Raw genomic sequence first — 24,287 nt, 5'->3', positions numbered from 1 at the left:
GATATCAATAAAATTCAGTTTCATGGTGCTTTACACAATGTTTCAATGTATTTGTACAAGTTAGACTTATAGAGGGGGTGAAAAGTATATTTGTATTCAAGTTAATTTTGCAAACAATCATCGGCTTATCGTTTGTCGACACTCTCTAAATTATTTGTTTATCGTATCGATTGAAAATAGCATTATCGCGCATCCCTAATTTAAACACATTCTAATAAATAACATATGAAAATAAAACTGAGCGAATTTTATATGTTACCTTGAGTCCTTGCCAAGGCAAACTCCCACGAAGGAAATACATGAACATGTGACCCAAGGCTTCCAGGTCATCTCGTCGGCTTTGCTCTACATCAAAAGATTTAAGAGCTTTATTTGCTAAACAAATTCCAAGAGCCAAACTAATTAACATAAAACTTAACCCTATAGAGCAGCGATTCTCAACTTGTGGGTCAGGACCAATAGTGGATGGCACAACCCATTTCGGGTGGGCTACGGACTGCTAGTAAAAAAAATTATTCACTTTTTTTTTGTGTGTGGATCCAATACAGAGGCGTACCAAGTTCCCACATGGAATATATTAGGTAAGTGACAGGAAATGTTACTCACGTGTGCTCTAGTTAAAAGTTTAATCTGTAAACATATACAGTGCCCCAACAAATAAATATGGTGGCTATTTAAAAAATTATAATAATAATCTTTATTGATCTTAACGTCAATAAAATTGTGTCATCCCGGGGTGAGACTAGTTGAAAATCGTTGCTTTAGAGGACTTGAAAATTAACCTACAAGTTGTGATAGCTTAGTGTACCTTTGCCTAAATGCGTGTTGATGGACATGTAGCGGGCAGTGCCAGTCAAGCTCTTATGCTCCCTGTATGGAATGTGTTTTTTGGTCTCGGGGTCGATGTATTCTTTGGCCAAGCCGAAGTCAATAATGTGGATAATGTGCTCCTTTTTATTCCCTTGCCGTCCAATGAGAAAATTTTCAGGTTTTACATCTCTATAGATGAGGTTTTTAGAATGCACGTACTCCATTCGAGATATCTGTAGAGAAAGGATAAAAAGTCAAGATTGCATCAAAATAAATAAATAATTGACAAAGGCCACTGTGGTCATGGAATTGTGAGCAACTCACCAACTGGATAGCGATCATTAGGACAGTCTTCAATGAAAAGGTCCTGTCGCAGAGGTCAAATAGGTCCTCCAGACTTGGCCCCAAGAGCTCCAGAACCATGGCGTTGTATTTCCCACAAGGTCCAAAGTAAAACACTTGGGGCACACCTTCAGCTAAAACACATCAAAACAAATTGTCAGAGTCCAAATGGCAGCGACTTTGTGACGTCATCATGTTCTGCCGTTCAAGTCGCCGTAGTGTTCATGCTTTGGCCTACAGCAATAATCCCTCAAAATGGACTTGTTGTACAGAATGAACGTCAGCGTATTATATGCTCTTGCCAGCATATGGACAAGTAGGCGTCACGCCGCGCTCCATCCTGTGTTGCTGGACACCACTATCCAGTGCTGTGGGTTGCTAATTGTACTACAGGCACCTCGTGTCTGTGGGAGGCCTGAAATGTGTCGGTTTCGAGATGGTGTCGATAAGTGGATGAATGCTTACTCAACCAAAAACATTGGACTTTAAAAGAACGAAAGAAAAATAAGGACAGTACATCCATCATGGATTAAAAACAGAAAGGCCAGAGCCTCCTGTATATAAGATGCATTATAATGGTCTGCTGATGGACACTCACACCTTTTGAGACAATGTCATTATCGGTCTTTATAGAGACAATTCATAGTTCTTCTGCATCTTATCAATAGCATGAGTATTTATCCAATATGTAGATGGTACCTTGCCAAAGTATTCACACCCTTAGCTTTTGTTTTGTTACATTTATTACCATCTCTAATCTAAACAATAGCATTTCTTTCTCTGAACTTTATTTGAGGGACCTTATTTATTTGGGCTGTCACACACAAATCTTTTTAGAATCGATCATCCTATTGATACTCGAGTAATCGCCACCTTTAATGAAGAATATCATTATATTTCGGACCGACCAAATGTCCAGGGGCCTCATAAAAATGGTGTGAACTCCTCTGTTGATCACACTGGGCAAAGAATTAACTTGAATCTGACAAAAGTAATTAAAATTACCCAATGGAATATCAAAATGCAATTTGAATTGTGGTTTACCACAATTATTTTTAAAACACAAACAGATGAAACCCGGCCTGGACAAAAATAATGGTAACCAGCCTTAACTTAATATTTGTTGCAGAAGCGTTTGAGGCAATCACTGCAATCAAACTATTTTTGTAACTTTCAATTAGACTGACTTCTGCGCTTCTCATCAGGTACTTTGGCTCACTCTTCATAAGCAAACTGCTCCACATTGTCTCAGGTTTGAAGGGTGCTTTTTCCAGATGGTATGTTTCAGCTCCTTCCAAAGATGTTGAATAGGAATTAGAAGAGGGCTTATAGAAGGCCACTTCAGAATACTGTAGTCCAATATTCTTTCCTTAATCATTCCTGGGTGTTTTTTTGTTTGCATCTGTCTTTTGGGTCATTAATCCTGTTGCAAGACCCATGAGAACAACCTCTGCTGTATATTTGAGAGCAATTTTGTTTTATGTGCACCCTTGTTTACAATATTCATTTTAATCTCCCGAGACAACTCTTTCCTTTCATTTCTGCACAATTTGTCACACTTTAAATAGGCCGACTGACAGATTACAACTTTGAAGATACTCATGATGCTAATTAGAGGACACACCTTGGCTGAACATGACATGGTCAAATTTCAATATTGTCTAGGGAAACTCCATTTTTGTCTGATTTTAATTTATTTTAATGAAATTCAAATTTATTATTACGTTTGTCAGATCCAAGTTATTTCTGTGACCACTCAAGGTTTTTCTTTCATCAAACAATTTTTGTCCACGTGTGTATTCTGAAAGGTCATGTAACACTTAGCATGTGCCACAGGGGACTTCATTTCACTTAGTATGTGACTTCTAAAGGTAATTGATTGGAGCTTTCAAGGGGCTTCAAACAAAATGAATAAATACGTTTTTAAAACTAACAAGTTATTCATTATTATTATTAATTAAATAACAATTTTAAAACTATTTCTTATTTCACGACAAATTTTGTGACTATAAATAAAATAAAATTCACATTAAAAAAATTTGAGGTTGTAATGTAAAAAAAAATATATATATTTTTTTTTAAAGCCAAAGGGGTAAATACTTTTTTAAGACATGGCATACACATGACAGTCCCAAAACTGCAGCATTATTGCTTAAAAAAATAAAATAAAATATATATGAATCACTGGGGCGATCAAATTATTCTTGAACTATCACCTTTAAAATCTGGTCAATATAAACTGCGTGAGTGCAGGAGTGTTTCAAACTGTGCTTGCAGCGGAAAAGAAGCTGATATAATGTTTCATGCCTGCAAAACCCTTTCACAGTGCACCTGACCTTGAACAAGACTCTCAACCATTAGCCCAAATTGTACAGTCTTGTGCAACAGTAATACTGACAGATTGCACAGACAAATAGTCCTCGTATAAATAAATTGAAGAAGGGTTGAAAAATCCCTAACTGACAATAATCCTCATTAGTATCCAATGACAGTTGGTTACAGATCGAAAACAACACCTGACTGGACATGAGTCAATGCACATTAATTGTGAAACATCCACAGGCACTATGACAACAGCATTGGCTGTGTGGAATGAGGAGCTGCAATGATGTCACATTATCCCATCTGGAGGAGAGACGAGAGTCAGATTAGTACTAAGAAAGGCAGACCCACTCTCTAAATATTTAATGAATTTCCACACACTTGCCCTTTTCCATCCCTCGTCTTTGCAAAACAATAGTGAGAATGTATAAGCTGCAAACTGTAAAGACCATGTACCAGCAAGTCTTTTTTGACAAATCACAGAAATTCACAACCATCTCTTGCTAGGTTAGCCATTCAGTAAACATCGGCACATATCTGGGACATTCTGTTCTTTTGTAATGCGAAATCATGTGGGATCGATCATATCAGGAACCGGAGACAGGTTTTTTCTTTTTCTTTTTTCTTTACAAAAAAAAAGTGCCTCAACACATGAAATCCAAATCCATCCAATTACTACGTGGGGAACACTTACATTTTTGAAAGTAGATATCAGTAAATCCAGAAGGAGTAAAAAGGAAAATAAATAAAAAAAATTTGAAGGGTGATTTTTGGGGCACGTATAATTACCACTGTGTGCTATTTTCCAGAAATTAAGGTATATTTTTCAGATTTGTCCAGAAAAAATATTAATAAAAATGGCAATTTCCAGCTATCCTTTGAATGGTCCCGACCCATTTCCTCTAACTGCATAGCTAATCTTACAAACTCTTGATAGGGGTCGCAGAAATGGGGATGAGAAAACAAAATGGCAATTGTCTTCAAATATTCAGTAACAAAATGGTGAGGCAGATCTGTCAAAATGTAGTAAGTAAAAAAATAAAATAGTAATAGCCCTCAAGCAATGACAAATTAACATAACCTGTATTCTGTCTCCCCCCGATAACTTTAAAAGGTGCAGTGTGACTCAAGTCAATCAGATGAAATGTCCTCAGCCTTGTTGTGTTTGTAGGGTTTTAGGCAAGGGCTGACGAAAATCTGGACTCAAACAGTATCTTTATATATGATTTCCATTCAATACAAATTTCTGGACTACAAGGCGCACCTGACTATAAGCCGTGCTAGCTAAATTTGGGAAATACTTGAGTTGGTTACACATATAAGCCGCACCCGACTGTAAGTCGCAGGTGTTTTAATGTTACCGCAACTTTTTTTTCCATAATGAGGGCGTAAATTTTCTCGCAGTCGTTTTGTCTCTCCTACTGTATTTGGACTCACTTGGTTTGTTTTGCTGTGCCTGACGCTCTTGCGCTTCCTTTATCGTGCGCCCCCCCCCTTGTGATCTGATGGATAAGTCGCACCTTTGTATTAGCCGCATAGTCTGATGCAAGTAAAAAAAAGTAGCGGCTTGTAGTCCAGAAATTACTGTATGACCATAAATTAAGTAGGTTACTCTTAAATCTGCTTAATTTTTGTAAATATATTTTAAAATACACTTTGTTGTTATGTATGTATGCTGTACGTACCAGTCATTCTGAGCAACACACACTGACACGTGGTGAGAAAATGACATGCTGCTGTAAACACTGTCAGACTTCTGTATCACTTGTTTGATTTGGCAAAGTTAAATTAGACAATTTATGTTTTGTTTTTGGGACTATAATGTCTCTCTTTTCCAAGATTAGTGATGGATTAGACTGGATTGAGATTGGATTTAATATTACATGTGAAGTTTGGCACGTAGGTCTTTTGGTATCACACACCTGTTGTGGATCACTGCCCAATTAGTCAGGAACCACTATTCGACTATCAGTCTATAGCAATGACGGTTTTGACTTGGAAAGTTTGTATCATACCATGAGCACTTCCTCACTCACGTTGGTGATTGATTCTCCAAAAGTAGAACATAACACAATTTATTATGAAATGGCAATTTTAATATAAAACTTTTTTTTTTTAACTCAAATGAAACATAAAAAATATATTGCCTTGAAAATAAATTAATCAATCCCTAATATTAGATATGTCTTTCTTGTACTTAAAAGTTTATACAAGTAAGATTTTTCAGAATATTGAGATTTTTAAGTGAATTAATCATTTGATTGGACTTGATGTAAATAAGGATTTTTTTTCTCGTTATGAAATCTTTGTTGTTGTACAGAAATGATAATGCTCCGTTCTGTTTTGTCCTTTTTTTCTGCAAAGGAAATATGACTTGCATAAAAAAGCTTTAGAAAATAAAACATCTGAGAACTAAACAATCTTATTTTGATAATAAACTTGTCATGTAAATTCAACATTTCAGACATTATGAATGTGTTATTATTCTCAGTCAGAACTGGAAATATTGCAAAATGTTAAAAATACCTCTGATGCACAACATATGGACATATAAGATCTTCTAATATGGCTGTGACAAATGCAGTTTTCAAAAAAAAATAACAAAAGGGATACTTTATTTCAATCAATATGAAGATTGAATATTGTATTTGATTATTTACACAACTTTCCTCTACTTTTTTCCCCTTCCTATTTTGTCCCCAATGTGATTCTTAGACTCACAATAATATAGATACACACATTCTACAAAAGTAAGTTGCTAAACCTGTTTAATATCATATCCCAACAATGAGTTGTGGCTAATCACCTCCTATGTAAATAATAGAATCAGATCGACAAATGCCAACAACAAAAATCCAGTGACACCAAAACACCAGCCAAGTATGACGCTGTCACCTACCTGTAGTTCCCAGTGTTTTGTAAAACCGGTACTCTAAATGCAACTGCGGTGCCCTTGACTTCACTGGTTCCTGTGCAGAAACAAAAAACAAAAGGAAAAGTAGCACCGGGTCTAAGACAATGCAGACAAATACAGATAAAGTCAGTAGAAATAGGGAAATGCTTTTCCCTAAATCTACACACTGTATTTAGAAATGGGCAGTAATTGGCACAGAATTTAAACATGCTTGGAGGGAATACTTCATGTACCTTGCTCAACAAAAACAATGCAGAGAAGTGTGCTGGAGTGTCAGCAATTAAATAGTTTGGCACACTACGGTCAGGTGATTAATTATAACTAACACCTTGCACAAGTTTACAAAGTAGTAGTTGGCCACACTGAAAGAGTGTACTGTACAATGACAAGAACAAAATTAGGAAAGTCCTGCAATTTCATGAGAATTTATAAATAATATTGCTAGCATAAAAGTGAAATATAGTACAATAATTGTGCAAATGTGTGTGTGCTTGACAAAGAAGTACGCAGCCTGAAATTAGTATTTTTGTTGCCTTATTGCTCATTGCGGCAGGTCTGCTGGTCTCAGAATGCTGTATTTATATTTATCTGTGTGGGAAATCTGACAATTCATTTTATCTTTAGATATTCCAACTTCTGGTTGAACTTTACTCTCTTACTCGATTTCAATGCAGCCTTAGTACTCATTTGCTTAAACAAGAAAAGTACATGTGCTTGGCCACACAGGAGCACAAGACAATGTGAATGAATGTGGGTCGGCAAGGTACATTGGTGCGAGGAGTGTCCAATCTGACATAAAGGGGAGTATAAAAACATATGATCAACATTTACGTTTCTTAAAATGGACTTTACTGTCTGTAGAGAGTCAAAAAACAATACACTGCCAAGTATGAGCTGAACACAAACTGTGTTTCTTCAGCCAGTGTGGAATAATAGAGACATGAGTCACTTGGCTAGCATGTAGAACTTATAAAAGCGCACTAACCCTACCACCTTATTTGTTGGGGCATGTTTATTTCGTGCAGGGGTCTAAAACCCTTGGCCTGGGGGCCATTTGCAGCCTGCGGGATGAAGTGTGTGGCCCCACCAAGTTTAATGTTTTTTTTTTTGTTTGTTTGTTTTGTGTGCGTGAATTTTTTTTGGGGTGGGGGTATTGCCAGCTATTGGGCGAAAAGTAATTCTGTAGTGAGACCAAGTGAAAGGAAAAGATATCCTGTCCTCCAGTCCCAGTCATGTCTTTTTCAAAAACCTGCCGTGAAGTGAAAGGTTGGCAACCACAGCCAATAAAAAAAAAACAAGAGCCAAATGTTTTTTCTTCACCACATGGATAATAAAGATGACTTCTTTTTTTTCTTTTTTGATACTCAAGCCCCTTTTTGTGGAAAACTTGATGCGGCCCCGCACATAAGTTGAGTTTGAGACCCCTGATTTAGTGCATATGAAAATAGTGGTGACATGCAGTCTGGTAACATCTGTGTATACATTAACCAATCCCTTTGTCAAATGAAACCTGTTTCCTCTCTTACAACAATGGCACAGTCTAATATTAGCGAGAGTATTTTTGTGATCAAGCAAAAAAGGTGCAGCATGAGGAAAGATCTGACTCTGCTTTGTCTACTAATGAACTCTTGCAGGACGGACTATTGTTACTTATTACTACTGGTGGGGAGACATTCAGTTTATCTTGACCAAACATGAATAGATTGCATTTTGTATACAACTTTTATACCTGTGGTTAGGTTTCAAGAGAAGAAAGAAAATGTCAACTTACCAGTTTAATAGCTACATACTCATTGGTGTAGAGATTTTTACCTAGAGGGGGAAAAAAACAACAACTTTTCATTCAAAGCAACATCATTGCTTTTATTTTATACAATACTTTCACAAAGTACTGTGTCGAGAGACTGCTACAACGCCTTCCCTTTACGTACCAAGCTTCAATTCCCCAAAGTTTCCACAGCCAATCTTCTTGCCAACACGGAAATTTGGGCCCACCATGAGTACCCCAGAGGAGCTTGAGGAGCCTGACGGCCGCGACGAGTGTCCACTGCGACTTCCCTGGGAAACTTTGGTGCTCCTGGCAGGCCGCTCGCCATATTTGTCCCTCTGTGGATCCATGGCGAGAGCAGCACAGTTCAACGAGGGCCTGGAGTGATGTGTATAATGGCCCCCTGGGCCGGGCCCACACACTTCTGTCCTCACTCTGGCCTCAACATTGGTCAAGGGAGCGAAGAAGGTCGAAACCCTGAGATGAAAGATGAAATACTATTAGTGAATACGAAGCAATTTAAGTTTCAAAATTACCAAGAAGTCCAAAAAAGTAAATAAACCTTGCTAATCAGAATGGTATTGTATTGAAAAGAGCAAACAACAGATTTTCCAAGTGTGAGGAATAGTGGAAGTAAAATATGCCCCAAGTAGGGCTGCTCAATAATGAAGAAAATATTAATCACAATTATTTTGGTAATAATTGAAATCACGATTAGTTCGTTCATTAATTTTTGGGTACAGAACAAGAAAATCTTTAAACGTAAAAATTATTAAGACAAATAAAATTATTTTAAACACTAAAATTATTAGGGGTGTTAGAAAAAAATCGATTCAGCAATATATCTCAATATTAGAGCGTGCAATTCTCGAATCGATTCAATATGCGGCCAAATCGATTTTTAAACATCAATTTTTTATGGGAATATTCAACAAAACGTCTTACTTAGGGTTAGGATTTACACATTAAGCATGGAAGAATGTTATATTAATGGAACATTAAGCCTAAATATTTGATTTCAGTGCTGTTCAAACATGAAACAGACTGCAACCTGAATTTTCAGATAAATACATTTTCATACAAATCTTACAGTGTACATGTACAAGTTTACTGATTAGTATTTTCAAAATTTGAGTAAAAAAATAAAATAAAATCGCAATAATCAATTTATAAATTCGTATCGGGATTAATCGGTATTGAATCGAATCGCGATCTATGAATCGTGATACGAATCGAATTGCCAGTTACTAGGCAATTCACACTCCTAATAATTATGGAAGTTCCTTTTGGATGGAACAAAATGTATTAAAAAAAAAAGATGCAAATGTAAAAAATTTCACCAAATCAAAATTTGTATTAATAACCTTTTTTGACGATTATGCTGATTTTGTAATTGTGGACTGTAATAATTGAAATTGTAATTGAATTTCAATTAATTGCACAACCCTAGCTCCAAGAGATGTATTCAGCAGTGTATTATATATATATATATATATTATTATAACGTTGCCCACCTTTTGCGGAGTGCTTCCGCATATTCTGCAAATGCGTTACTATGCAAAGTCTTGCAAAAATACACGGAATAAAAGAGATTGTCTTTACTCACCCCGATCTTCAGTCAGTGCTCGTGTTTTTTTGTTTTTTTTGCAGCTTTGCATCATTGTGCACTCGCAATCGACAGGAAGTGACGATTAACGGAGGCGCCCAGCTCTGGGTGCTAATATGGACACTGAAGGTCAAAGTAATTTTTCAAAATCGAATAAATATATTTTAAAAAGTGCATGGCTAACACCAGAATTGACCATTAACCATCCAGGTAGCCACTTTTCTGAACAAAATGATGAAACCGGCACAGCCTTTGAAGCTAATTAGCTGAATGTGACTTTGCTTATCATGCATGACTTGTCAGGTCTGGTATTTGATGTGTTTGGTCTACTGATACAGAACCTGACAACAGCGGCAGTCAGCTTGATCCAGCAGGTTCATAATATCATCATTACACACAGTCTAACATTTGCTGCTTATTATAGACCATAATGTTTCTTATTAAGATTAAAATGCTTTTGTGATAAGAGGGGGCAGTGATTACATCTGCCTCAGTCCCAAGATTTAGGGTATGAATGACATTCGCTGCATGTTCTCCCCATGCTTGCAAAGGTTTTCTCCCAGTAGCAACCTTGTGAAGACCCTAAATTGCCCATCGGTGTGAATATGAGTGACTGTTTGTCTATATGTGCCCTGCGTGTCTCCGATGACCAGTCAAGTGTGTACAGCAGGTAGAGCTCACTCACACCCTAATAAATTGTTAGTTGTATGGAAAATAAATTGCTGCATGTGTATTATGGGGTGGTGAATAATGGGTGAAACTGGAGTTTCTTCTCAAATATATGTAGTTTCTTTTGTTTTAATTTTTGGAACATACACTACTCACAAAAAGTTAGCGATATTTGGCTTTTGGGTGAAATTTCAGGACGAGCCTAAAATGCATTCAAACCTTTACAGGTGAACTTAACTCTTTGACTGCCAAAAACGTTAAATGACGTTTAGTAAAAACCTACGGAGGGCCGCCAAGGACGTTAAAAGACGTTCTCCAATTTTTTATTTTTCTATTTTTTTTTTGGAAACGGGTGGAGGAAAGCCTTGGCCAGCTGTGGTGAAAGTTTCAAGCAGATCTAGTTAGCCTAATGACTAATTTTGGCCCCTAGATGGCAGCAATGACTGTCTTTTGACAAGATTGGGTAGGCGTCAGTAGAAGACGTGAGGCGGAGCTAGAGGGGACAATGGCTGGGGAAGGTAAGAGAACATGGCGACCGGTTGCAAGCAGCTTAACGCTCGAGCAGTTTTTTTCAAAGACGAAAAGCATCGACCAACGCTAAAGAGCACATTGATGAAGACGATGATCATCATCAATGATGATGATGGTGACTCCGAGGTTGACGCCGAAGTTGGAAGCGCTGACGCGGCGGCTATGACGACGTCATAAAGGTTCACGGGCTAGCGATGCTAACACCGGAAAACGCGGAGCACAACCGAGCATGCTCAGGCGGACGCTCAGGCGGACGTTCAATCGGACGACGAAGAGTACCCCGAGTCCAATGCATATTCATCGGAGGTGTGGGTACAGTCTGCTACTTGCTATTCCCCGAAAAAAAAAGGCCGTCAAGAAAGTGTAACGTCTGCACGCGAAACGGACAATCGAAGTGAAACGTATCTGTTGTGCAAATCCTGCTCCGTCTCCTTGCACGCAGGGGAGCGTTACAAAAAGATAAACTGTATTTGAAACATCCACATAATTGTAAATAGTACCACAGTTGCACACATTTGTAAATAGTTTGCGAAATTGTTTTGTCAAATTGTTACACTGTTGAATGGAAATAAACGTATTTTGCAATCTAAAAACACTTTTTCATTGTTGGTGGTGGTGTATTACAGAAGTAAAGCACTATTTAGGTGTTTGTGGCATCATTCGTGGACAAAAAGAAGTGTAGAATTCACTAGAGTGCATGAAATAACATCGTTTCACAAAAACCTCTTTTTCTCCGCTTTTTGTTTCAAAACAGAGCATTTCAGTGAAAGTAACCATTTTCTATTGTTGATTACTGAAGAACGGAATAAGGTAGAAACAAACTTTTTTTCTGATGAAAGATGAGGGTTCAATCTTTCATTTGGCAGTATGTGTGTTTCCATAGTCCAAACACAACATTTTCTGTGGACCTTGAAAGATCAGTCAAAATGCTTAAATCGGCTGGCACTGGCGACATCCCGTTTCTGAAAACGTCTGGCAGTCAAAGAGTTAATGTGACCTTCTCTAAGCTTTTGAATGCACATGACCAACTGTTAAATGTTTCAGTACTCAGTACAGAGATACAGAGAGACTGGAAGAGTCACAGAAAGAAGTAGAAGTGGACCTCCATTGGCCACATCCCATGCCGATGACCGCTACATTGTGAACTATGCCCCGAGAAACCGGATGATGAATGACACTCAACTCCAGGCACGTTTAAGGGAGGTGAGAGGCACCCAAGGGCCACGTCAGACCATTCGAAAGCATTGACATCAGCCTTACTACACCACCAGACACAGGCGTCATCGTCATTAACGATGGACGAGGGACCAGTGGGCATCAGTGCTGTTCTCTGATGAAAGTTGATTCATGTTGAGCTTAAATGATGGCCGCCAACAATTAGCCTTAGAGTGACGGGAGCCAAAAAATCTATTTCCAAAAGTTTCATTTCAACTCGTCACCATGGCCACAATCTTTGCTCACTAGACATCAAATTCACACATTTTGTAGTCACAAGGGTCTTCTTTCAGACAAACCCACTTTTATTTGGCTAAGGTGTCATTTAGTACCTTTATTTTCACTTTAAGCCAGGAGAAGTCGGACTTTCCCGGCTATCTTTTCCATGTTAATTTCGGCGACTTTTTCTCTTCATTTTTTATAAATCATCAGCATATATGCATCAGCCACTGTTGTCACCAGACAAACTTTTGGTGGTGGCGGTGTTACAGTGTAGGTAGGTGTGTCCAGTCGGCACAGAACTGCCCTACACTTAGTGAATGTTACAGTAACAAGCCCTTACTACCTGAATAATAACATTCATCCAATGATTGTGCCCCTACATGAACAACACGGGCCTAAATTCATCTTCATCGACGACAATGCTCATGGAGGTGGCATCATCAGGGAACGGCTGTTGGAGACTGGTGTGCCGCAAATAGAATGGTCTGCACTTTCTCCAGACCTGAATCCAATTGAAAACCTGTGGGATGAGCAGAGTCGCCGTGTAGAGGCTCAAAACTCTGCACCCCACAACCTCAGGGCTGCCCTTGAAGAAGAGTGAGATGCCATGCCTCAGCAGACAATGAATTGACTTTTGAACAGCACGAGACTTCGTTGTTGAGCTGTAATTGATGCTCAAGGGCACAGTTATTGAGACGTTGAAATTTTGGGTTGAGGATTACCCACCATTGTTGTTAACTTTTCTTCAATGCCCTACTTTTCATGATATACCACTGTAGCGTGGACTTTTTACATTTTCCATTAATTTCACCAGAAAGCCAAATATCCTTAACTTTTTGTGACTAGTGTATTTGCAATATTCAGTATGTTCCCCCTCATCTACCAGGCAAATAGCCCCACAGACCATCCATTCAAAGTTCTGGGTAAAAACCCTGAGCAGTGAGCACTTTATCTTAAATTAATTGTAAAGGCGGCCTTATCAATTTTACGCACTGCAATAATCACTGTTTACAAGAGCACAATGCCTGATAAAGACAGCGTCGTTTACCGTCAGGGTGCTGTTGAGATGAGTGCAAGAATCCCAGCCAACAGTGACTATCAAGATTATCTTCCGCCCACAACCTTGGCCAAAAGGGCCATGTTTGTGGAGAATATTATGTAAACAATTACATAAAAGCTGTCCACTCCCAGGGACATTGATGGAGGCTCGTCTGTTCACATCAAGTGCACAGATAAACACCACAAACAGGACACGGGCACAGATTAATGATGCCGCTGGTCATCAAATAAAGATCAAGCAATCATTAGCACATAAAGTGTCATCTACGGGTGTCTGACAAATTTTAGAAAAATCTTTCAGTGTTTGTTTGCCACAAATGTTATTGTATATTTGGCAGTTTACCATTAATTCTTCAACCAAAACAAACCTACATGTCAATTTGACTAAAAGGTTGATGACAATGTTGTAATTCCTGTGCATGGAGAGACTGCTACACATAAGTACCGTGTGTGAGTGTGTGTGTGTGTGTGTGTGTGTGCGTGCGTGTGCGTGGGCTTCCAGATGACTCATACTCAGTATTGCCTGCACAGTTCTCAGCATCAAAGACAGCTCAGTTGCTCTCAAGGGCAACCATGCACTATTACTATTACATAAAACTAGGAACTGAACTGCATGGCTATAAAACTGATTTACAGTAAAGACCACTGGCAAGGTGGAACTCTTTCTGTTGTGTAAACAATCATTAGCAAATACCTTAATCCAAAAAGAGGATTGCTGCTGGACTAACAACAATGACTTAAACACACACATCCAGTCTCATTATAACAGAGACTGTTACACTGCATGTTGTATTCATCACAGATTATTACTTATTTTTGCAAAACAATTTTATTTGGCCAAATCGAATAAATAAAAAAAAAAATCAACAACAAAAAAAATCTAGTTACATCAAGATAGTCAAAATTATTCAGAAAAAGAACCACGCCTTGTGCTGTGTTAAAATGTACTCTTAACTCTGAATTAGCAAATCTGACATTGGTACTGTATAGTACAAGAGAGCAGTCCTCTTTAGATCACAGCTGCACAATACAGTCTGTATTGATACACGGTATGATTTTCAGGCTTGGGGAGTAACGGAATACATGTACCGCCATTACGTAATCAGATTACAATTTTTCTTTAAACTGTATTCCGTTACAGTTGCAGGAAAAAAAACATGTAATCAAATTAGGTACATTTATTAAAAATGGGGATTACAATTTCTACAATGAGAGAGCGAGAGAGCGAGAGACAAAGAGAGAGAGACAGAGCACGCGAGTAGGACCGTTGCTACATGTCGGGGGAGGTGGGGACGAACTGACTGACTAGTCGTGTCCTCCACACTCTGGCAGTTTGAAAAAGCTTCACGGACGGGAGGAGGAAATGGCGACCGGTATTCACTGGAACTAGTCTTGCTGAAGGAGCGAAATTTTGAGCTAAGAGTCCAGCGGCATGCTACGCGCTTTAGCCTCTTGCTAGCTAGCTTGCTAGCCTGCAACCATAATGTGAGTTACACCTTCCAAACAAATCTTCCTCCCACCAATTCATATTTAAACATCATACACAACATATACACAGCTAAACATTTTGCAGTTGATGTCACACATCATCATCTTCATTCTATCTATTACATATTTTTTAATTACACAAGGATTTTTGCTATTTATAGGCTTCCCGGGTCTCTATGACCCGCAAATAGCAGGGGCACATTGTATAGAATATATAATGTGGTGATATTTATTGTTATCTTGTCTTCATGAGCATACTTTATATTGGAGTAATCCAAAAGTAATCTCAAAGTAATCAAGTTACATAAATTTAAAGGTCCCATAGTATGAAAATGCACTTTAGTGGGGTTTTCAATCAATAATATGCATCCCAGGCCTGTCTACAATCCAACCAGGTATGAAAAAAGTCCGTCCGCGACTTCTTTAGCTTTCTCCTCCTTTCTAAAATGTGTGCTTCAAACGGGCAGATTAAACTTCCGTGATTTAGTGACGTCAAAAAGACACGGAAGTGCACTCGACCCAGCCCCCTCGGGTTAGTGGCACCACCTCTGGTCAAGGTTTGTCATGCCCACTGAAATTCGAGAAGCTGCCTTTCTTTTTCTCTCCCTGCTTGCAAATGCTCCGTGGAGAGGGGAAACGATGATCCGGAAAAAGTGGTTGCTTCCTTCGCCCCAAGTCTTTGAGAAGACAGTGGATTAATTTTATTTTTGAAGGACGTGTACCAACATCATTTCTCAAAGCACTGTTTTGTTAGTGAAAGCCTGTTCAGAGCTGGATTTGCAACACGTTTAAACATAATGGATCGGTCCCAACAGTGTGACACAACCGCAAACGGGAAAGATGTATGTTTAACATTTGTGCTTTAGCCTTCCTTCCTATCTTTTCTAATAAGAGATGTGCACCTTCTACCATATTACTGGTGTATTTTTCGTGCCTAGAGTGGGAGCTAGATTTGTCGTGCAGAGGTTGTTTGGTTACAAGAGGTCAGATATGATAAAGCAGACGGTGGTTGGATAATAGGAAGCGGTTGCATGTTGTTTTGTCAAGATACAATCCGCGGTGGTTAATTTGCCGTGACTGGCAACTCGCCACCTAGTTGACATGACTTTGTGATGCTAACCAGCCGCTAAGTGGTCTCGACGAGACAGCTTGCACGTTGCGACCGCGCAGTGGCCTAAATGTGCACATTTGTGTTATTCATAACCGCTTGTAAATGTCTACAAGCATTCACGGCAATTCAGAGACATTCACGGCAAGATAACGTTCTAGGAGATTTGCTGGTTACGGCAAAACAATCACAAACTAACGCTACAACATAGTCTCTGTAGTAACGTGTTGCTACTTTTTCTTATGGTAAAACGTTATGCCACTTTTCCACATATTAAAATAGTTCTCAAATGTATAAAAGACATGTCTGTATTTTTCTTTTCTTCTGCTCTCATGGCCAGTCGTTTCCATTCACAACATTAGCACATGGCTACCATGACGCAAATCACTGCCCCCGTCGAGAGAGAAGGGTACGGGCCTAGGCGTGGTCTGGTGCAACTATTTACATAAAAGTGACACACCTCTAAAACAGGCTGTTTTGAACAAAGCGTTTTTTGTCTGATTTAGGGACAGCAAAAACATTAGCTCCAAAGTCAATTTTGACGAATGTATGTCACAGACACACATTTGAGAACTATTTTAGTATGTTGAATAATATGAGACCTTTAATATTATGGTACTTGGATTACGTTAATAACTAAATTTATTAGCAGATAACTTGTAACTGTAACGGAATACATTTTAAAAGTAACCCTTCCAACCCTGATGATTTTTGTGTGCAACGAAAATTTGATCCCAAATTTCTTTTTTTCCCGAAAATTGCCCAAAAGCGGAATTCTTGTTTAAGTCCAAAAGACTTTTGCTGCCGAAAGAAATCGGCCAAAAGAGGATGTTGTGATGACCTAGGCAAAAACCTTGAAGGCAAGCACTCTGTGGGCTTACCAATAAGAAACCAGCCGGTTTGTCACGAATGGTTGCTAGCCGGCGGGGGTAGCGGTGCGTCATGCCGCCGTGCCCTTCACGATGCAGCTTGGTCGGCCAAGCATGCGCCCACGGGACATTGAACTAAGCGGAGGTGGGCGGCGGGGAAATGAACCCAAAACTCAACTTGCTTTGGGAGCCAGACACTGGCCGAAGGTGAGAAGGCTGCTTCTATGGCGCCCGCGTCGCTCGGAAGAAACCAGAGAGTTTGCACTTAGGTATGTATAGGTATGTAGGTATGCGTGTACCCGTTGCTGAACGGCTCTCAAAAGTGGTCATTCGTGATTTTGCATTTTGGGGGGAAAAAGAAATGATGTATGGCAATTATAGTCATTAAGTAGCCTTATTTGCTGTATTTGACTGCGTTTATATTGCTTTACATTTGCACATTACATACAGTACATTATTTCACTATCACATGGACTTCAAATTGTTTTCTGTAAAAAAAAAAAAAAAAAAGATTTTCATCGTTGTTTGCAAATGATTGTGTTTGTTATCCTGAGATTTACCTATTGTTTTATGTAGTTACAGGAATTAAAATGATCTTTAAAAGATCTGATTCAGAATTCTGGTCTCAGATAAATAAATTACTCTTTGAGATTTTACACACTAGACAAATTTGACAAAATGCACAAAATGACCCAGCTGAGGAATTAATATTATTTTAGATTTTTGAGGTATTGTAATTTATTTTTGTGTTTTACATTTTTCCTTTTCTATCTCAGGTTTTTCATATTCAGCTTAGGCCAATAATGTTCATTTGGGTGCATCCTATTATTATTATTATTATTATTATTATTATTATTATTATTATTATTATTATTATTGTTATCAGAGATGGGTGAGTACCAATACCAGGTATAGATATCGGGTCATGAAGGATGCAGATGACCGCTACTTAAGGCCATAAATAAATAAATAACTGAAAAAGAACTGACATCGAGTAACTCTGCCTTGCCAGTGGTTGAAATATTATGTACCATAATTACTAGTCTAAAAAAAGTGGTATCCAACATCCCTAATTGTTTTTAAAACACAAATTATTATAATTATGGTTATTATTAGCAGTAGTAATATATTATTAAAGCTACTGAACGTAGAATATTCCATTTCGAATCGCTACTGCCACCTGCTGACAAAAAATGAAACTGCACAAACCGTTCTTCACATACACACCACGCACATTACGTCACATCCGCGGACAGGGCGCGGGAAATTCTAACCCGATTCCAGTCTGAAAAATATTGGCCAGAGGCTTGCAGGAGTACTCATGGTGAACAGCTCTGGTGTTAATCTACTAATTAGAAGGCATTTCACTCATAAATGGACAAATAAAAAGCTTATTGTAAAGTTATTTTTTGGGGGGGAAAGTTCCACATTGCAACTTTAAGCTTGGGTGTATTCTTCCTCATATGCCGATTGGCTTCACTGAACAATAAATACCCTATGCATGACAAGCACAATTCAGGAAACTCAATGTGCTTTACAAAAGCAAATACAACACCTACAAGCATCAATAAACATAAGTTAACGACATTCGGAAGCAACGCAGAGAAAACAAAAGTAGCTTGTAAACATTACTAAAAGAACATACATTGACAACGTTAAAACACATGAGCTAAAAACATTTAAGAGTAAAGAAATAAGAGTCATTTTCTAAAATAGTTAAAAGAAAAAGGAGGATTTAAAAACGCTCAGAAGATCCTTTATCAAAAGGTATAGGAAAAAAGTTTTTAACCTGGATTTAGCTATTAATCCTAATGCTGGAAGAAAAGCGAGAAACTAATGAATGATTAATGGCTGTCTGAAAGTGCCAAAGGTGGATTTAAAAGTTAAACGACATTGCGAGAACACTAAAACTGACACAAATTCTAATGAAAGCAGTCAATTGAATTTGAATCCAAAGGGCCTTGAATCAGTGCCAAATTGCACTAACATAAAAAAGTGCTACCAAGTATAATCACTCACAGTATGCAGAACCTAATGTAGGTTTTCTTTATGAAAAATAGTGGGACTGTTAAGTAGAGCTGTATTTATGGGTTTAAGGTGAAGGGAAAAAGCATTTTGTGTTACCATCCACATTGCATCACCACTACATTAGAACATGTTAAGACATGTCTGGACTCTGGAAAAAGTTTATACAATACATACAAAATGACACCGGGGTGCTTAAGTAAGCAGTTCCCTGCTTGAAAAATGCTTCATTATACTCTATACCTATTGGTGAACCATGGCGAGAGAAAACAATTGTCTTGCTGACCAGAATGCACTGGGCACGTTGCCTAGCCAGGCCACTCCCAGACGAATGAGCTTAGAGCACGGAGTACAGGCCACATTTGGCAAACTGAACAGTCTTCATTTACACACGTCACAATGGTACAAAGTAGGGGTGTGCCAGAAAAAAACATAATTCTCATTTAGTAAGATTCAGAATCGATTTTAAATGTCCCAAAATCTATTTTATTTAAATTATTTTATACTGTCTTTCCTTTGTCTGGGTGTACGCCTTTAATTGGAGCGCCGTTCATGTTGTACCCGATTTGGCCACTTAGGGGCAGTGTGGTTCTACGTGGTCTAATACACTGTTAAGTTGTAGCCACATTCAAGAGTAGAAGGAAAAAGTCACGATCAAGTTATTCCAATAAAAGTTGTTTTGTTGCTGTGTGGAGCCGTTCTTTTGAGTGATAAAAGTGCCGCGAATAGCGCACTAATTAGCATTAGCGAGTCAGACTGGAGTAGATCATTACGATTCCTTGCTCATCTATAGATTGAAGCAAAAATCAACCGAGGGGCACAAAGGCAGAAGCGCAAGTACTGGGATGCGGCCCCCACGTCGCAAACCGGAAACGGAAACAAAGTTGATGGGCGAAAACCCGGAAGTCCCGCCTCCTCCGTGGCATATAGTCCATTGGTAAGGAATTGTTTGATTTAGTTACACTTTATATTTAAGGCCTCTAAGTGTTTTGTTCACAAATACATGCTGCAAGATCGGGTCAGGCGCGGTTACGTGTCAGGGTGTAGAGACGGTCGTTCAGTAACCAGAAGGTCGGCTGTTCGATCCCCGCTCTCCCCAAGTCATGTGTTGTTGTGTCCTTGAGCAAGGCAATTCACACACATTGCCTCCAGTGGTACTCACACTGGTGTATGGAAGGTGCGAATGTTTGGCGGTGGTCGGAGGGGCCGTAGGCGCACACTGGCAGCTGCGCTTCCGTCAGCCTGCCCCAGGGAAGCTGTGGCTACTTAAGTATCTTACCGCCACCACAGTGTGAATGTGTGAGTGCACGAATAATGTAACCACTGTGGAGCGTCTTTGAGTATCTGATTAGATAGAAAAGCGCTATATAAATCCAATGCATTATTATTATTATTATGAGTTTAAAAGAAGATACAGTACAGTACACGCATACACAGCATGGCAAAATAAAAAGAACAAGGGATTATATCAGTGCGGTCTGTATACAACACAGCCAGCATCCAATACCAGCTCGGACCGAGCCAAAAAGGAGGTCACGTGGTTTGGAGAATGGGAAGCGGCGAAGTTAGCCTATCAGGTGAGAGGATTGCTTTGTTTACAGATGGTGAACTGCCAACCGAGATCGCATTTAGCAGCCAAAATAATCCACCGGTCACCGGATTGACTAAACTTCGATACCCCGGAAACAAAAGCGCATGAGACAAGGAGGCCGACGCAATAGTTCATGTTCGGTCTGAGCCCAGCATTAGATAAAAGAAACCTGTAGCCACATTATCACACGGTCGGTACAGAAATGATCACACAAATGTTATGTCCAAAAACCTCTGAGTCACTAAAAGTCTGTATCAAACAACACACTCAAAGATACTGCACATATTGTAAGATAAATACATAAAAATCATCTCTATGCTGTCATCCATCCACTTTCTATGGCGCTTATCCTCACTTGGGTCGTGTGCGAGCTAGAGGCAGCTCAACCCTGCTGACATTTGGACAAGAGGCGGAGTAGACGGGATGCCAGCCAATCGCAGGGCACCATTGACACAGGCCATGAATGACATAATTCTCTGGTCTGATGAGACACTGATTGAATGCCAGATGTCATGTTTGGAAGAGAGCGGGCACCACTCATCACCTGGCCAATACCATTCCTACAGTGAGGACACAGTGGCGGCAGCATCATGCTATAGGCATGTCTTTCAACAGAAGGAACTGGGACCCGAGTTATTATGGTTGAGGGAAAAATAAATGCAACAATGAACAGGGACATCCTGGATGACAACCTGCTCGAGAGCAGCATCTTTCAGCAGAACAATGACCCGAAGCACACAGCCAAGTCATGGGGGGCGGGGGGGGGGGGGGTTACAATCGATAAATCATCAGTTGTCTAATTATTTGAGATCAAATTGTGATGCATGACTTCAAACATCATAATTGGTGAAAAAAACTAGTGTTGCATGTCTCATAGTAAGACATTATGGTTTTTTAACATCTTGAAACCATATCACAGTGGGAGTCTCTTATAGCTACATCACAGGATTATCAAAAAATTTAAATCTGCCAATAATAATGGTTGGAAAGGCCATTTCGACCTGGGTACAACGCAGCACAAGAATTTGAAAAATCAGAGGAAGGGTTCGGGAGAAAATGAGGTTTTCGTGCCAGAAAAAATTGCCCAGTTTGGGGAACGCTTTTGTGTTGCATGTCAAAAAGCTAATCAAAAAGCACCTTCAAGTTAGAGTGAAATAGAATATCTTATATTCTCAACATCTCTACAAAATCTTACACATTAATGCACTTATAATTTTGTAATTATCATAAATTGACAAAAAATATGTTTTTTTTTAATATACTTTTTATTAAAATTTCTAATTCCTTTCCAACTTTCTTTTTTTTGACATGACGTTTCTCACCCTACCCTACAGTAAATTGTCGTTGTAATCAGTGTTTGGAGAGCATTGTATTATTTGAATGTATATAACACTTGCTTGACCGTTACCACAGCATATATACATTCATAAATTATAACAAGTTTTATGATGTGACTGCTTACCTTAAAGCCTGGAATTTACTCTTTTTTTTTTGGTCACAAACAATACGAAACGTCAACAAACTGACAGTATTGGTAAATGAATACTAATATTAGGTGGAATATGCACATATCTTGCGTTAAAATATAATACACCATTGCAGTAAAATATTAGGGCTGGGTTTTTAAAAATTGAATAATCAATATTGAATCGATTTTTTATTACCAGTCTGATAGATTCATAATCAATTATTTTTATATATCTTTTTCCCATAAATTTATAAGAAAATAGACATTTTAAAAGGCCAATCCTTTTTTATTTTTTTATTTTACTGTTTTGTTGACATTTACTGTTCACATGAAGTATTTTCTTACGTTTATAAAAGAACTGACTTATTGTACTTTAAGACAATTCGGAATCTTTTTAATTTATATTTACAGTTATTGATTTAGAATAATGAAAATATTTGCATCTCATCCTTGCTGACGCCAATGTTTGTGTAACACTTAAGTGATTAAAACATTAAATTATTTAACCAGTTACTTCTACTACTACTATTTAATTTGGAATTTAATGTTTGTGGAGTTTTCTATCATGTCCTTGATATTCAAAAAGACTTGATGTTCCATAATTAATCAATGTCGGACTGAAGTGGAGTGAATCGAATCGGAACAAATCGAATCGAACTGAACTCTCGTGAATCAAAATCAAATCGATTGAGGAAATTAGAAATCAATACCCAGCACTATAAAATATACCTAAATATTGAACGCGTTAAATGACAGACTGTGACGAGGTAATATTGCGCTTCCCTCAGGTATCAAGTAACTAACTACCAATAATCTGTTGGCATCTTTTCATTGAATCGGAGAAATAAAGGCTGTGATTGGAGTGATTTAACCTTCAGTGGAAAGAGCAGCCTGTGAGGGGGCCTTGCCAATAGTCCACACTCCTGCTGTGAGAACGTCAGCTAACACTTTCAGTACGACCAGGCAGAAATTGAAAAGGAAGTTTTGCTCTGGGTGAGCTCACATTTCATGAAGAACACAACAAATACCATAAATGTGATTGTAAACCATGATGGGTTTTTTTCTTAAATAAGTTTGGGCATCACTGCGTTATTAATGATGAGTATGGATTTGTAAAGTGTGACTGGAAGGTGAGTTGTTAATTAACGTATGCATTTTCATGAACAAAATGAATTAATTTCAACTCTGCCAAAAGGCACTGAGGAGAGGCCCTGGTATGATCGAATGAAACGATGTGCTACCCTGCCTTTGCATCGTTCGGTCGAGCCGAAACAATACTTGAAATGTAGGGCTTTGTTGAAGCTGCGAGGGTTCATCTGAAACTGAGCAGTAACGAGACTAGGACTAGGTCTGAACACTGTTCAAAACAAGGAAACGGGACGATGTTTCCTGAACAAAGCAAGTCGCCATCCAACCTCTGCCTACAGTGCTGGTCATCATCGATTAGTGGACGAACACACCGTTAGCCAAGTTAGCTCGCCAGCAGAAAACCTGACAAACCTGCCGCAAAGCTAACGTTAGCCACATTAGCCAGCCACACCGTCTGGGCTAATTTATTTCAAAAGTAGAAATGTGGGGAAACACTGAATTAGTACAATTTCTAAAGCGCGTGTTCATAGTATTACAGACGCGGTTTGTGAAAGATAAGAATCGAATAAACATCAGTCGCCGCTTGTCGTAAACGCCTTCGCGAACATGCACTGATGGCTGAGTGACAGCTGGACCGAGCACAACAAGGAAATTAGCCCCGTCAGCTATGAAAATTTGAGCGAACAAGCAAGAAGCCCTCACAAATTGCGGATTTGCGTCTGACCGCGAACACAACAGGCTCACCTTGGTGACGATATATCCAGATGAAAAGGGCACGCGCCGTAGGTGTGTTGCTGCTCGACTCGCAATGTTAGAGCGAGTCTAGACTCGAGGCTCTCGGTGTTACTTGTTGGTTGTGATATTTCATGTTAGCGACGGAGTGGGAGCCCTCTCCATTATTCTTCAGTAGTCCGCCTTCGCTGGCTGCTGGCTGGTGTGAGGTTCGAACACACCGGATGTAGAAAAACGGCACCGCCCGCTTCCACACGCACACTTCCAGGTCACACGGAGACGGGTTCATTTACTTGGAGAGCAAGGTGTAAAAGCTGTAGCATCCTGTACCTTCCTCCATAACACGGATTTATTGTGGCTGTTTAATAAATGACAACTGTATGTTATTAATGGCAGTGAGTGGAGGTGGAGGAGGCGTGACAAAATGAGTCGCTCCGACGTTAACGTTCAACTCACGTG

General features: G+C 39.0%; 1 protein-coding gene across 5 annotated transcripts in view; it reads right to left on the bottom strand.

Annotated features, from left to right (window-relative positions):
* csnk1g1 (casein kinase 1, gamma 1) overlaps positions 1-24,088 on the bottom strand; it is a 39,725-nt gene extending 15,637 nt beyond the window's left edge. For 4 of the 5 annotated variants that reach the window (XM_077563338.1, XM_077563340.1, XM_077563341.1 and 1 more), the window contains exons 1-7: positions 23,841-24,088; positions 8,320-8,633; positions 8,160-8,200; positions 6,374-6,443; positions 1,135-1,286; positions 809-1,043; positions 260-345 (exon numbers count right to left, since the gene is read on the bottom strand). In XM_077563338.1, the coding sequence (XP_077419464.1) occupies positions 260-345; positions 809-1,043; positions 1,135-1,286; positions 6,374-6,443; positions 8,160-8,200; positions 8,320-8,506 (771 nt within the window). In that variant the 5' untranslated portion in view covers positions 8,507-8,633; positions 23,841-24,088. Of the gene's footprint in view, positions 1-259; positions 346-808; positions 1,044-1,134; positions 1,287-6,373; positions 6,444-8,159; positions 8,201-8,319; positions 8,634-23,836 lie in introns of all 5 variants that reach the window. The other variant, XM_077563339.1, reaches the window with a different exon arrangement.
* Positions 24,089-24,287: the final 199 nt, after the last annotated feature.

Source organism: Vanacampus margaritifer, chromosome 4 (assembly GCF_051991255.1).
Source record: "Vanacampus margaritifer isolate UIUO_Vmar chromosome 4, RoL_Vmar_1.0, whole genome shotgun sequence".
NCBI lineage: Eukaryota > Metazoa > Chordata > Actinopteri > Syngnathiformes > Syngnathidae > Vanacampus > Vanacampus margaritifer.
The sequence above is the reverse complement of the archived record's forward strand: the minus strand, read 5'-3'. Positions and strand labels throughout refer to the sequence as shown.